At 50.7% G+C, this 14,851-nt stretch overlaps 1 protein-coding gene across 6 annotated transcripts in view; it reads right to left on the reverse strand.

Moving 5' to 3' along the window:
- Hk1 (hexokinase 1) overlaps nucleotides 1–14,851 on the reverse strand; it is a 102,649-nt gene that overhangs the window by 42,412 nt on the left and 45,386 nt on the right. For 5 of the 6 annotated variants that reach the window (XM_076916535.1, XM_076916536.1, XM_076916534.1 and 2 more), the window contains one exon: nucleotides 1,468–1,630. In XM_076916535.1, coding sequence (XP_076772650.1) covers nucleotides 1,468–1,630 — 163 coding nt within the window. Of the gene's footprint in view, nucleotides 1–1,467; nucleotides 1,631–11,773; nucleotides 11,933–14,851 lie in introns of those variants that run through there. The other variant, XM_034524609.2, reaches the window with a different exon arrangement.

The following is a 14,851-nucleotide window of genomic DNA, read 5'->3' on the forward strand; positions in this document are numbered from 1 at the left end:
TATTCTGGCTCCAGCCATATTGCACACACAGCAAGCCCAGCACTTGCTCGCTGCTGGAAAACACTGCCCCTTTGCTGGGATCAGCACAGGAGTTGTGTCTGAAAATCGATAGACCAGACTGGAAATCCAGATCTCCAGAGCAGGAATGAAATCTCAGAAGTGTGTAGACCACGCCCATTGGTGTAAACTCAAAAAGAAACTTGACTTCCTGGAACGAAGCTCGCATTGTGGCACATGGTGGGTGAACCCTCCTTCTAGTGCTGGGTGGTTTCAGCATCCACCTTTGCAAACTGGTAGTTAACTATGACTTGGCGGGGCAAAATAGCTGCCAGTGAGCAAATGAAGGCAGGCCCTCCCAGCTTCCACTAGGCAGTGAGGAGCAGATATATCAATACCAGGAGAGCAATAATGTCAGTCCTTGGGAAGTCCTTCAACTCCGGCAGCAGGCAGGAGCCACACATGGCAGATAAAGGGGAGAATTCTTGGGGCTACTTTAACTTACTGGGTAGGGGATTTGTCCAAATGAGGACTTGAATGTCCCACCTCTGAGCCCAAGACCCACCTAGCCACTAGGAACGCTACTTATTTGGAACACCAAGGAAAGATGACCTGGTGCTTGGGACTCTCCCAGAACAAACCCTTGGTTTACTGTAGAGATGAAGATGACCTACACGGCAACTGTAAATAAACCCCTAAGTGCTGAACTTTCCCAGTGTCACATAGTCCTGAGGGTAGGTAGGTCAGCATTGTCCAGTGAGGTGTTAGCGGTGCCTAGCGCATGGTAAATGCCCAGCAGACACACAACACATGGGTTGATGTGTGGATGGAGGGATAATTGAATCAGTGGGGGAACAAGGGAGTAAGTGGGTGGGTAAATGGGCGGGTGGATGTGTAGGTAAGTGGGTGGGTAATTTGGTGGGTGGTTGGTTGGGTGAGTAAATGGGTGGGTTAGTGGGTAAGTGAGTGGGGTGGGTAGATGATTGGGTAGGTAAGTGGGTGGGTGAGTGGGAGGGTAGGTGAATGGGTAAGTGAATGGGTGGGTAGGTGGGTGGATGGGTAGGTGGATGGGTGGGTGGGTAGATGGGTAGGTGGGTGGGTGGGTGGGTAGATGGGTGGGTGGGTAGGTGGGTGGGTGGGTAGGTAGATGGGTGGGTGGGTAGGTGGGTAGGTGGGTGGGTGGGTGGGTAGGTGGGTGGATAAGTAGATGGGTAGGTGGGTGGGTGGGTAGGTGGGTGGATGGGTAGGTGGATGGGTAGATGGGTAGGTGGGTGGGTGGGTGGGTGGATGGGTGGATGGGTAGATGGGTAGGTGGGTGGGTAGGTGGATAGAAAGACAGAGGGTAAATTGGATCAATGGATAGAATCGTGAACATGTAACACAGGCAAATGAACTCTTCTGTTGGGAAAACAGGTCTCACCGAGCACTCAGCTCACAGAGCCCGACCTCCCGGATCTCTCAGAGACTCACCTGAGCCGTCCGGAATGGACCGGACGAAGGTCGGCAGCATCTTGACCGAGGCTGTTGGATTATAATCCCGGGAGAGGCCATTCTTCATCTCTTTCTTGAATCGTGTCAGGATATCTATCAGAATTTCATCGGAGAGCCGCATGGCATACAGATACTTATCAATCTGGGGGAGGACAAGAAGGGAGAAGAATAAGGCTGAGTTCAAGGGGAGTTCCGCTCAGCTCCAGCCTGGATGGGCATGACAGGACAAGAAACTGGTGGCCTGGATGGTCGACACACTAGAGCAGCCTGGAGGGAACATTGCACCAGAGGAGGCTGTCGACTCCCCCAACCGTGCCACCCAGAGCTGGTCCACAAATGCTGCTGCCCCCTTCCCCACCTACAAAGCAAACAAGACAACCCCAAGGCCTGTTCCAATCCTGCAATACCACATGCTAAGTGTTGTTCAACCCCCAAGGAGATGCATGATACAGGCAGGTTCCCTCCCAGCACCTTCAGCGTCCCTCCATCTCTTCGAGGTGGCTGGTTCATCAAGGTTGGCAAAGCCATACAAGTTAAGGACACACGGGTTCTAGAGCCAGCCACCTAGCTTCAGGTCTGAGCCCTGTTGTCTAAGAGGTGTGTGTGGATTTCTGTTTCTTCAGTTGAAATAAATAGGACTTAACCAGGCATGGTGGTAAATAATGCCAGCACTCAGGAGGCTGAGGCAGGAGGATCACAAGTTCAAGGCCAGCCTGGACTATATATAACAAGACTATCAAAAAAAACAGATCAATAAAATGAAAGAATGGATGAGGCAGCAATGTCAATGGGCTTCTTTGGGCACATAACCTTCTCTAAAAGCTTTATTTTTATTTTATGTGTATAAGTGTTTTTGTCTACACGTGCATTAAGTGTGCTGTGTGTGTGCCTGGCACATGCAGAGGCCAGAAGAAGGTGCCGCATCTCCTGGAACTGGCGTTATAGATGGCTGTAAGCCACCATGTGGGTCCTGGGACTCGAACCCAGGTCCTCTACAAGAGTAACAAGCACTCCTCAGTGCTGAGTCATCTCTCTAGTCCCACATGTAATCCCTAAGAAGGTAGAGTAGTAAGTGAAAGATCTAGAACCATTCAGATAGCACAGGCAGCTGGCCCCAAGGGGAAGCATTAAACCCCAGCTTCAGATTGGATGGTATCAGCCTAGGGGCCCCACACCCATTCTCTCAGAAAGTGTTTCACTGGGAGGAAGGAAGGGCGGGGACGGGGCATGTATTCCTCAGTTGGCAGAATGCTTGCCCAGCGTGTGTGTGGCCCTGGGTCAAACCTGGGTCTGACAGCACACGCTTGTAATGCCAGCACTAGGAAGCTGGAGGCAGGAGGATGAGGAGCTCAGGGCATCTTTGGCTCCATGGGCTCATGAGAGAGACCGTATCTCAAACCAAATAAGGCATTTACGAGGGAGCTGGTGGCATAGCTCAGTGGAACAGTCCCTTCTCTGTGCTCAACCATGAGCTAGACACACCTGTTCTTGTGGCTCTGTCTTGTGGTGTCCAGTGGCATTTTTTTTTGGGGGGGGGAGGGGGTCACTGTTACTCTCCTGGCTCTTCTCCACTACTTAGGAAACCTGGCTAACCATGAGCTAGTAATGCTGATGTTTCCGGTACCATCTTCCATCGGTCCTTCCACTCTGCCCACTGTCGTGAGTCTCTCTCACAGGACAGGCCTGGTCGGTGCCCTCCCTCCCTCCCTTCCCCTGAGCTGCCTCCCCACCCCAGAGGCACCCACTCTCAACAGCCAGACTCCTTGCTCTCTGCACTAGCCCAAGCACAATCCCTACATCGCTTATGGCTGTGCCTCAGGCCACCATTCAGGTGGTTACCCCCACCTGAATGAAATGCCTTCCTTCTCTTCCCCGGCTATCCAACCCTTCCCAGCCCCTCAAGTTCCAGGTAATGTGAAGTCTTTCTCTTGAAGTCATCCAAGTCCTCCAAGGGGGTAGATAACCCTTCCCATGATGCCAAGCCTACAACATACACATCACAACTTCCTGCACTTGCCTTCCGCGGTATCTGTGCTCTGTTTGCCTCTGTTTCCCCAGTGACCCCTTTGCACACAGAAGGCTCCCAGTATGCAGTCAGATTTATGACCCAGTAACACTGACAAGACCTTGATGTTGATTGGCTGAGCAGAATAATACCCTGTACTCACTGTTCAGAATGGCTGGAAATGTCCTGCCCTAAGGACAGAGTCCCCAGGCTAGGTCACTTCTGCATATTTGCTCTGATCTCCAGGTCCTGCTGTCTCCTGTTGCATAGATAACCATGGTGCTAGGAGTCTACTAGTCCTCTGTGACCAGAGGATATCACTGTCCCCGGTCCCCATCGTCATCTAGTCAGTCTTTTCTTTCTCCTTCATGACAAGCCACATGAAGGACACCACACAGACACCACACAGAGGAGGATAGAAATTGCCAGAAGCACAGCCCTGGGTGGAGACACACAGTGTTCTACCCCAAGGCTGGCATCTCCGGCGTAGGCATGGGGGCCTTAGTCTGGGGGCGTCATCAAAGGTCACAATACCAGTGTGCTAGAGGAGTCCGAGGGGTTGGGGATGACATCAGAAAGTGTGTCCAGGCGTAGGCAGGTGCGTGTGTGGCCAAAGGTGTCTGGAAATCAGTTCAGTGTGGATGGAGCTGAGAGCTCAAGAAATGAAGGAGCCAAGAGAGCTATCCAGTGGCTGCATCACAGAGGGTCCCAAGAGCCATGCCAACAAATACAGACCTGATCCCAACACATGGTGAACCCGAGAGCATCGGAGAAGACCCAAGGAGATGGCAGAGCTTCCAGAGGAGCCAGAAGACATCTGCAGTCAGTAGGGACCTGGCCTCCAAGAATAAGTCACACAGCCATCCCAGCCTTCTGGTATGCCACCCTTCTCACACAGCGTCCTGACTGTCTGTGACACCCATCCCTTCTGACACAGTGCGGGTGCCCCCAGGGACAGGAAGTTTGTTGAATGGAGCTTTGCAAGTGTCTGGCAGAGGAACAGCTCAGATGTTGCTGGTTGTTGGAACCCTCCTGTAATCTTAGTGTGGGTTTCCATAAACCAAGCACTTTCATGTCCAGTGTGTCATTTACCCTTCCAAAAGACCTTGTCGGGAACCACCCTTAATCCCTGTTTTACAGCTGCAGGAGTGGGGCCACAGGTAGCTAAAGGATCCAAAGACCACAGCCAGGGGAGCGTGGTCTTTCACTAGCACGGCTAAGCTTAGTTCACCCTGCAACCAGCCCTGACCCTTGAGGGCCTACCTAAGGAGAGCTGTTGAGATCTTCCATCTGGGTAGGGAGAAGGTTCTAGAAAAGGCAAGACTCTGAAGCTCCCCAGGTAGCCTGGCTCCTAACTGGAAGTTTATCTCCGTACAGATGCTATAATCATGAACCCCAGCATTTTAAGTTGATCCGGGCCCACAGAGAGCAAAAACGTTCATATGAAAAGGCAGGTTGGGGACCCTTCCCTCCTGCTCAGGTCTAAGAGTCACCATGGGACAGAAGCCCTCTCAGAAGAGGCATGGAAACTAGAAACTGGTGTAACTGGAGTTCTAGCTGCCTTAACCAACGAGGCTTGGTCACCTGTCCCCAGTAGGCCAATCAAACAGACAAGAATTAAGACGACTCAACTTGAAATAGAGGGTAAAAAGCAGTCGCCGTCAAGCGTGGTCTTTCCCACCATGCCCATCATTGGTTCCGTTCCTAGACCCTGCTGGGTTCTGCAAGTTGTCAGCACCAGATGAAGTCCCACCCCAGGAGACAAGCCCCTCCTCCGGCTGGTACGAGGGCTCCAGCCTTTTCCTTTACCACTGTGAGATAGAGGAAATTTCAATTCCACAGATAGTAGACCACAGGAGGGCAATGTCTCCCTTTACCACATCTTCACCCCGGCCACGACAGTTACGGACCCCACGCCTGTCTGCTCCTGCCCTTCCCTTCTCCAGATGCTGTGCTTGCTTTAATGGAAAGAGAGGTTCATCCTGGCTCACACAACAGGGATTCAGTCCATCGGCTCAGGAGGTGCGGCAGCAGGTGAATGAGGCAGCGGGTTAGGTGAGTCAGTAGAGAACTCTAGATAGTCCCTTCTCCCCCAAATACACACATAGGTACACACAGACACACACATACTCACACACATTCATACACACTCATACACACTCACATACATACACATACTCAAACACACACATACACACTCATAATTGTATACTTAATCACAATCACATGCCACACATACTCATACACACTCACCCACATACATGCACATTTATATACACACTCACCCACATGCCCACACTCATACACTCTCACACACATGCACATACACATTCACACATATACACACTCAAAATCATATACTCAATCACAATCACATACCACATACATACATACACACTCATACACACACTCACACATACTCACAATCATACCCATAGACAATCACATACCACACACACATATACTCATACCCACACTCACCCACACACCCACATTCATACTCTCACACACACACACACTCACAATCATATACTCAATCACAATCACACACCACACACATACACACACATACTCACAATCATATACTCAATCACTGACAATTTCATACACATACACACACACACACCCCTTCTACTGGGATTCTGCTCCCGTCCGCTGCTGCCTTGGTGCGCTGGCCAGGCACTGGTGACCACAGGCTCTGTCCTACCCCTCCAACTGTGTCTTATAATTGATCACGGGGAGTGCTTAGCGCAGCGCATCAGGTGTTTCTCTCACAACTCTGTCTTTGCAGCACCTTACCTTAGGACAGGGACTCCCAAGAGCTATGATAGAAGCTCTAGGCTATCACATGCTCGCTCTGGTACATGGGGCATCACGTAACTCTACAGGGATCTACTCAGATGAACAGGGACATGGGTACCCTGTGCCAAGCCAGGCCTGTAGCTCTTGCCCGAGCCAGATAAGCCTCCAGGGTCCATGCCACCACCCTATGTGGGACTAGCCCTATCCGTGAGTTAGCCCTCACTGTTCCTCAGTGTGGACGGAGAGAGCCTTGAAGCTCAGCGCCCTGCACAGATGGACTCGGGCTGAGGCAGCAGATGCCGTCAGCGGAGAGAATGTCACCTTGCCAAGTCCCCTGGCCACAAGCCCTTTGTCCAATGAAAGAGCTGGTAGCCTGGCACTGGGCCCTATTTACCCACATGGTGTGCCTGACCCCAGTCCCACACTCCTGATCCCAAAAGGACAAGCACAAAAAAACATTTCAAGACTAGACATGCCCAAGTAAGCAGGCCGGTCAGGACAGGAGTGCCAGTAACCACCGGCAAGGTAGGCACTTTTGCTTTCTATGGAAAGGGCATGGTCGTGTAAAATTTCAACTCTCCCGTCCACCTCTCCATGGGAATTGAGAATGAGAGGGCTGGGAGTGGTGACACACGCCCTTCATACTGGCACTTGGGAGGCTGAGGCAGGAGGATTGCAAGTGTGAGGCCAGCCTTGTGCACTGGGGAAGAGCACTTGCCATGAAAACAGGAGGACCTGAGTTCAAATCCCCAGCACCCGTGTCAGACTCCTACGTATTCTATACATCCCTCTAATCCCAGTGTTGGGAGGTGGTGGCTGGGAGCTGAGGCAGGTGGCTCCAATGAACTCACTGACTAGCTAGCCATATGTGTACACACACACACACACACACACACACACACAAAAGTTCAAGGTCACTGTCATCTACATAGGGAGTTCAAGGTCATCCTGAGCTATCTGAGACTCAGAGATAAGAAAGAAAGAAAGAAAGAAAGGAAGGAAGAAAGAGAAGGAAGGAAGGAAGGAAGGAAGGAAGGAAGGAAGGAAGGAAGGAAAGAAAGAGAAAGAATTAGGCAAAGCAACAGGTGCCTGAAACTACTCAGGACAGATTCTAAATGAAGACTTCCAAACCCGGCACCTGATAGAGAAAACCTGGGCAGCGGGGAGCAAAGGGCTAAGAAGTGGGCACACGTGTGGCAGGGATGTCAACACAGGCTCACTGCCCTTTTCCAAGTGACTGACATGGGGACCGGGGGGGGGGGGGTGCTGACTAAGGTCACGAAGGGTCACTAACCCTTGCAGAGGAGCTCTGTCGTTTACATACAGGACTTTCACCTGAGCCAGAGCGGAATCGAGACAAACACCAAGTGCCAGACATGAAGCAGGGCTTCAGTATATATACTGGTTGGTTTTCTCCCTGCCACTTTGATAGGCAAAGCCACCGGGAGAGGCCACTGTCGCCATGTTAGAGGAGAGGAAACAGAGCCAACGAGGCTCCACAAAGTCACAGGGCTTCTAAGTGGGGCAGCATCTGGACTCTAGAAAGGTGTCTTAGGGTTTCACTGCTGTGAACAGACACCATGACCAGGGCCAAGTCTGATAAAGGACAGCATTTAATTGGGGCTGGCTTACAGGTTCAAAGGTTCAGTCCATTATCATCAAGGCAGGAACATGGCAGCATCCAGGCAGGCATGGTGCAGGAGGAGCTGAGAGTTCTACATCTTCATCTGAAGGCAGGTAGCAGAATACTGGCTTCCAGGCAGCTAGGGTGAGTGAGGGTCTTAAAGCCCACACCCACAGTGACACACCTACTCCAACAAGGCCACACCTACTCCAACAAGGCCACACCTCCTAATAGTGCCACTTCCTGAGCCAAGCATATTCAAACCATCACAATAGGATAACCCCTACTTGGGGCTTCCCCCCCCCCTTCCTTTCTCATGTATTAGAAAGAACAGCTGGGTTCGGATTAAGCACCTACCATAATCTTCCTCCCCTCTGCTCTTTCTCGCTGCTGAGATGAGGCCAATACTTTGATTTAACAGATGCAAGATCAAGGTTTTAGTCACGCACTAACAGTGAACTAAGCATTTCTTTCCCCATTCCCGAGTGACGTAATCATGTGGTCTCTCAACTCCTTTAGTTCTTAAGAAATACCTTAAGGATGGTTTTATTACAAATTATATTAACCCGTTTTATTAGAAAATAAATTACCTTTATTTTACATGTATGGGGCCCACATGTATATCTCATGCACTCCATGCCTGCCTGGTACTCATGGAAGCCAGAAGGCAGTACTGGGTACCATGGAGCCACTGTGTAGGTGCTGGGAATGGAACCTGGGTCTCTGCAAAAGCAGTAAGTATTCCAGTATTAACCCACTTAATTGAAAACTACAAGGTGGCGATGTGTAAATGACAGGCCCCACCCAAAGCCCCCAGACCACTTGCGGTTTTGATTGTTGAGTGCAAACCTGTACAGCCACTTTGGAAGTCAATATGATGGCTTCCCGGAAAACTGGGAATTGATCTACCTCAACACCCAGCTATGCTACTCCTAGGCATCCCGAAGGATGCTCCACCATACCACAAGGATCCTCGCTCAAACTATGTTCATAGCAGCTTTCTTCGTCATAGCCAGAAACTGGAAACAACCCAGATGTCCCTCAACTGAAGAATGGATAAAGAAAATGTGGTTCACTTACACAGTGGAATATTACTCAGCAGTTTAAAAACAGTGACATATGAATTTCGCAGGCAAATGCATGGAACTAGAAAATATCATCCTGAATGAGGTAACAAGGCCCAGAAAGACAAACGTAGTATGTACTCACTGATAAGTGGACATTAGTCATAAAGTACAGGATAGCCATGCTGCAAACCACAGACCCACAGAAGCTAAGTAGCAAAGAGAGCCCATGGAGGGACACATGAATCTCACAGAGAAAGGGAGGTAGATGAGGCATCACAGGCAGGATTGGCCAACCAATGACTGGCTTGAGACCCACGCCATGAGAGGGAGCCCACCCTGACACTGCCTGGAGAGCCAGGACCCGGAGACTGGAAAAAGCCTAGTGACCTAGAATAAAACCAAACATGATTGACAAATTTTTTTTCAAAAAGTCAATGGAGTGATTCAGATTCCTAGTGACATTCTGCTATACTCATAGATCGATGCCTAGCCCAGTTGTCATCAGAGAAGCTTCACCCAGCAGCTGATGAAACAGATGCAGAGACGCACAGCCAAACACTAGGCAGAGCTCAGGAAATAACCCTGGAAGGAGGAAGGATTGTGGGAGCCAGAAGGGCGAAGGACATCACAAGAAAACCTACATACAGAATCAACCAACCAGGGCCTATGGTGAGACAGTACCACCAACAGGGAGCCTGCATGGGACCACCACACATAGGCTACAGTTGTGTAACTTGGTCTTTTGTAGCACTCCTAACAATGGTTGCAAGGGCCATCCCTGACTCTGTTGCCTGCCTTTGGGACCCGTTCCTCCTACTGGGTTACCTCATCCAGCCTTCATAGGCGAGGATGTGTCTAATCTTACTGCAACTTGATATGCCATGGTTGGTTGATAACCATGGAAGGCCTTTTCTGAAGAGAAACGAAGGAGTGGGAGGGAGGAGAGACTGCAGTTGGGATGTAATTAATTAATTAAAAACAGCAGTAACAAGCTGGGCGCCTCACGTCACCCCAGCACTCAGGAGGCTGGGGGTATGAGGATCAGAAGTTCAAGGTCATCCTTGGCTACACAGATTGCAGGGCCACCCTGGACTACACAAGACTCTCGTCTCAAGATAGGTCAGTAGATGGATGGGTGAACCATCAGACAGAAAGAAAAAATATGCACTTATTTTTTTTTTTCTGACTAGTCAAATGTGCTCTTGTGCACCAGAGTAAAAAGGATGAGTTCTTTCCCACCCGGAGACATCCTTGCTTGTAGGGCTCTCTCTCCTTAGAGTGCTTTCCCATCTGGCTTCACAGACACTGGCTTTACAAAACTGGAAATCCATCACAACGCTGGCTCCCTAACTCCACCCTCCTCTCTCCTCTGTGAACTGCTTCTAAGATCTCCTTGAGTCACACTTGAACTCTACTAGGGATGTAGGCTGGATGAACACAAGATAAAGGATAGGATGACGTCAGCTCATGGGTTACTCTTGGCTTCGTGTTCCTGGCGGCCCCTCAACCTTTCTACCATGCTCACCTATGGGTATATTCAGTGACCTTGATCTACGTCTCCACTGGGCAAGGCCTTTCACAAGCTGCTTCACCCCATACTGCCTGAAGAACATAGAACACGGTCATGCCAATGCCCCAAGGAAAAGCTATATAGGTCAGTCTTATGTTCCTCCCTCTAAACCAGATGCATCCAACCTTCTGACATTATGGCACGATGCCATCTACAAAATTCCTGCTTGTGAGCCCACTGTGGTGGTGTATGCCTTTACTCCCCCCACTCATTCAGAAGGCAGAGGCAGGAGGATAGCTGGTTTTAGCCTGGTCTACAGAGTGAGATCCAAGACAGCCAGAGATGCTGAGACCCTGTCTCAAAACTGAAACCCAAATCAAGTTTTCCTTTTAAAAAGCAAAAAAAAAAAAAAGGGGGGGGTGGGCAATGGTGGCACACTCCTTTAATCCTAGCACTTGGGAAGCAGAGGCAGGCTGATGTCTGTGAGTTCGAGGCCAGCCTGGTCTGTAGAGTGAGTTCCAGGTTGGCCAGGGCTACACAGAGAAACCCTGTCTAAAAAAAAAAAAAACAACTATATCCATAATGTTGTAAGTAACTATTTATCTTGGACTGTATTCACAGCTGTCTTCAAGAACGGGACACACACCACACCTATGAAATATTCCAGGAGACTCACCCAGATCACTTTCCAGCAGGGGCTGGCTGCCTATGTATCCATTCCTTTCCCAGTCATCATGGGGACACTGTTCAGAAGTTATAGCAAAGCTGAAAGGCCCAGGCCTCCCAGACTCTCTGCTGCAGTTGGTGGCATCTCAGGGACAGACCAGTATCTCCCAGCCTACCTCCTAATGCACGTGGCTGCCCCAGCTGCCAGCCCCACCTCACTGCTGCAGATGGCGGCCAGCCGTGTAGGAAACTGGTCTCTTCCCTGCCCATGGTAGCCAGTTTCTGAGTAGGGATGCAGTTAGCTTCGGGGATTGGGGGTAGCATCTACAATCCTTTTGAGGTTCTAGAACAGCCATAACTCCCAATACTGTCATGCTTTGAAGGCATCAAATTTCTTCCGTGGAGTCTCCACCCAGTGGCCTCTGTGAGTTCTGCTTTTGTTCTTTTGAGATGGGGTCTCACTGTGGAAGAGCCCTAGCTGGCCTGAAACTTGCTACGTAGATCAGGCTGGCTTTGAACTCACAGACACCTGTTTGCCTCTGAGTTCCAAGATCACCAATGCCAAAGAGAGCCCCTTGCTTCCCGTTCCTTCAAGCCATCTGCAAACTCACCTTCTGCACAGGACATGCCATGATCCGTTCGGCCTCACGCCGCCGTCTGTCCCTCTCTTCAGCATCCCCTAGCCTTAGGTGTCCTCTATACAGAAGTCAGCTGTCCCCAGTGCACGCGTCATGGTGTGTGTCTTTCCCAATGCCACAGGAACGCATGCATAATCCACACCTCTGCTGGACTGCTAATGCCTGAGGCACAGGTGCCTTGTCTTGGACCCTCTGTGTGTCCCCCAAGTCCTCAGGCTGGTGCCACTATGTGGCTCCTCAGCTGGGCGGGGTGGCTTCTGGTGAAGCCTAGTTCAAGGAAGTCTCTGAGGGTGCGCTGGCTCAGATAAGGCCTGCTGTCTCCTTTTCCCCAAACGGTCCAGCACCTCTGTCACATCCCCTAATCCTCTCTGAGTGCTAACCCGCTCTGTCCCTTCATATATCTCCCTTAATTGGCTGAGGCCCAGCAGGAACACCGGGGGGCCCTAAAGCTAATCAGATTCTCCTGTTCCTCTAAGAGGGTACTGAGCAGTCTGCAAGTCACGGAGGAACAGGAGTCCGGAAATTGAATTCCTTGCAGAGGTTCCTCAAAGACCTCAACTGTCTCCAAGGCAAAACTACAAAACAAAGATCCTTGCTCTTCTCACAGGCTCACACACCGCTCTCCAGCACAGGGCTTCTTATGCATCCAGACTATTCCTTCTGCCTCAGTGAACATGGATTAAGCCCCAAGGACTCTTCATACAATTCCATCCACAACAAGAGGAAAAGATGTTCTCCCATTTTTTGGTGTGGGTGTGGTTGTGGTTGTATGTGTGTGTGTGTATGCGTTGTGTACCTGTTCCTATTCACCTACATGTGCATACACGTGGAAGTCAGAGGCTGATATCTTTCTACTTTTTATTTTTAATTTTTGGTGGTGTTGTGTTTTTTTTAGTGGGGCGGGAAGGGACAGGGTTCCTCTGAGTGGCCCTGGCTGTGCTGGAACTCCCTCTGTAGACCAGACTCAGAGATCCTCTTGCTTCTGTCAGCTGGGGGTCAGACACAAAGGCCGCCACATCTGGCTTTCTGGTTTCTTTAGACAAAGTCTCGGGCTGAACCTGGAGCTCACTAGTTCAGCTAGGCTGGTTGTTGTATGTGCCGTGGACGTGCCTCAGGCTCGCAGAAGGCAGAGGTGTCAGATCTTGTAGAGCAGCGGTTCTCAACCCTCCTGATGCTACAACCCTTTAATACAGTTCCGCCTGCTGTGGGGAACCCCCCCCCCCCAACCATAAAATTATTTTTGTTGCTGCTTCATTAAATGCAGTTTTGCTGCTGTTATGAATCTTAATGGAAAGAGCTGATGTACAGGACAGCTGATATTCAGCTCCTGCGAAAGGGTCGTAAGACCCCACCCAAGGGGTCATGGCCCACAGGTTGAGAGCCACTGCTCTAACAGATGTTTGTAAACCATCATGGTGGGTTCTGGAAACCAAACTCGTGTTCTCTGCGAGAGCAACAAGTGCTTTTGTCCACTAAGCCATCTAGCCATCTCTTCTAGCCCCTGTACCTGGCTTTTAGGTGGGTTCTGGGGACCCAAACTCAGCTTCCCCTGCTTGCATAGCATCTCCCCACACCACTGATTCTTACTTGCTTTTAGACCTGTGTTAGAGTGGATGAGTCCAGAAGAGGACACCAGACGCCCTGGGGCTGGAGTTACAGGCGTTTGTGGGCACCCTGGCACAGGGCTGGGAACTAAACTCGGGCCCTCTGAAAGAGTAACACCAGCTCACTCCCTAAGCACTGAGCCACTTCTCCAGCCCCATCGTTGCTTGTTTGGGGGCTTTGCTTTCTAAGAGAAGGTCTTGGCTCGTGGCTGCTCAGGATAGCCTGGAATTGGATAGGAAAGCCCAGGCTGACAGCGCTGTTAGAAAGCTATCAAGCTCTCTGAGCCTCAGTTTCCCTCTCTGTCCACATGAGGTCAGTGATTCCTGCCTTGTTACCTATCCACTAATCACATTTGAGAACAACCGTGGGCAGGCTTGGAAAACTTAGAGATGACACAAATACCAGGTGGGGTTATTGTGGCTCACCCAGAACACACACACACACAGAGGCCCCGCCAGCCCACCTTGGGAACTTTAAGCAACTAGGTGAGGGTCTATGACTTCCTAGGTCAGAGCTCAGGTCCCCAAGCCAGGATCCCGGGTGACATCTGCCTTGGTTTCTAATCCATGGTCCCAGTGAGTGTCCATGTTCCCCAGACAATGTTCAGATAAAGGCTCTGATATGTATCTTAAATGCCTACACTCTGAGGCGTCCCTGTGTCTGCAAGTGTCATAACAGATGGAGACAGGGAGTGACTTGGTCCCCCAAGGGCTGACTTAGGGCTTTTCAGTTTCTGGCCTCACCACCTCCCTGAGCTGCAGTACACTGAGAGTGTCCTCACCTCAGGTGTCACCTCTGTCTTAGGCACCTACGACTCTGAGGACTGGGTGGCTGGAGGCTGGTTCCCTCCCCAGCTAGCCACAGGACACAGGAGTAAGGAGTGAGCCTGCTGTTCCTGCCCCACCACATTCCAGGGACACTGTCTTTCTTGGCGGGCACACAGCCTCCTGTATTTTTAGTTGGTTCAATGTGACAGTTTTGCTCTCTTCCTGGGCAAGGTCTTGACCACTGTCCCCGAACAAGACTTGTTAATAGGTGCCAAGGTCACCCTCGGCAGCGGGAGACCTTGAGCCTTATCTCAGGGTATTATCCTGATCCTCCTGACCAGGGCTGTGAGGAAGGTGACTGAGTTTATTGCTGTTTGCCCGTGTTGCCCTTGGAGCTGAGACAATTTCCCTGTGTGTGAGGCCTGCAGTTTTCCCCACGCACAATGGGGTCATTAAGTGGCACCGTGAAAGCTGTGAAGACGGGGTGGGTTGATGTATCTATGTCCTTGTTTCTAAAGACTCAGCTTCCTCATCACTCGGGAGCTTTTGAGCTGGATGCTGTGGCTGAGGCCTGCCATCCCAGCATGCAGGCCAGGCCACCTGGCAAGACTCAACATAATAAACTAGGGAACAACTACAGGTCTGTTTGCTCAGACTCTCCTATTTATCTGCGTTTGGA

Source organism: Arvicanthis niloticus, chromosome 20, assembly GCF_011762505.2.
Source record: "Arvicanthis niloticus isolate mArvNil1 chromosome 20, mArvNil1.pat.X, whole genome shotgun sequence".
Taxonomy (NCBI): Eukaryota; Metazoa; Chordata; class Mammalia; order Rodentia; family Muridae; genus Arvicanthis; species Arvicanthis niloticus.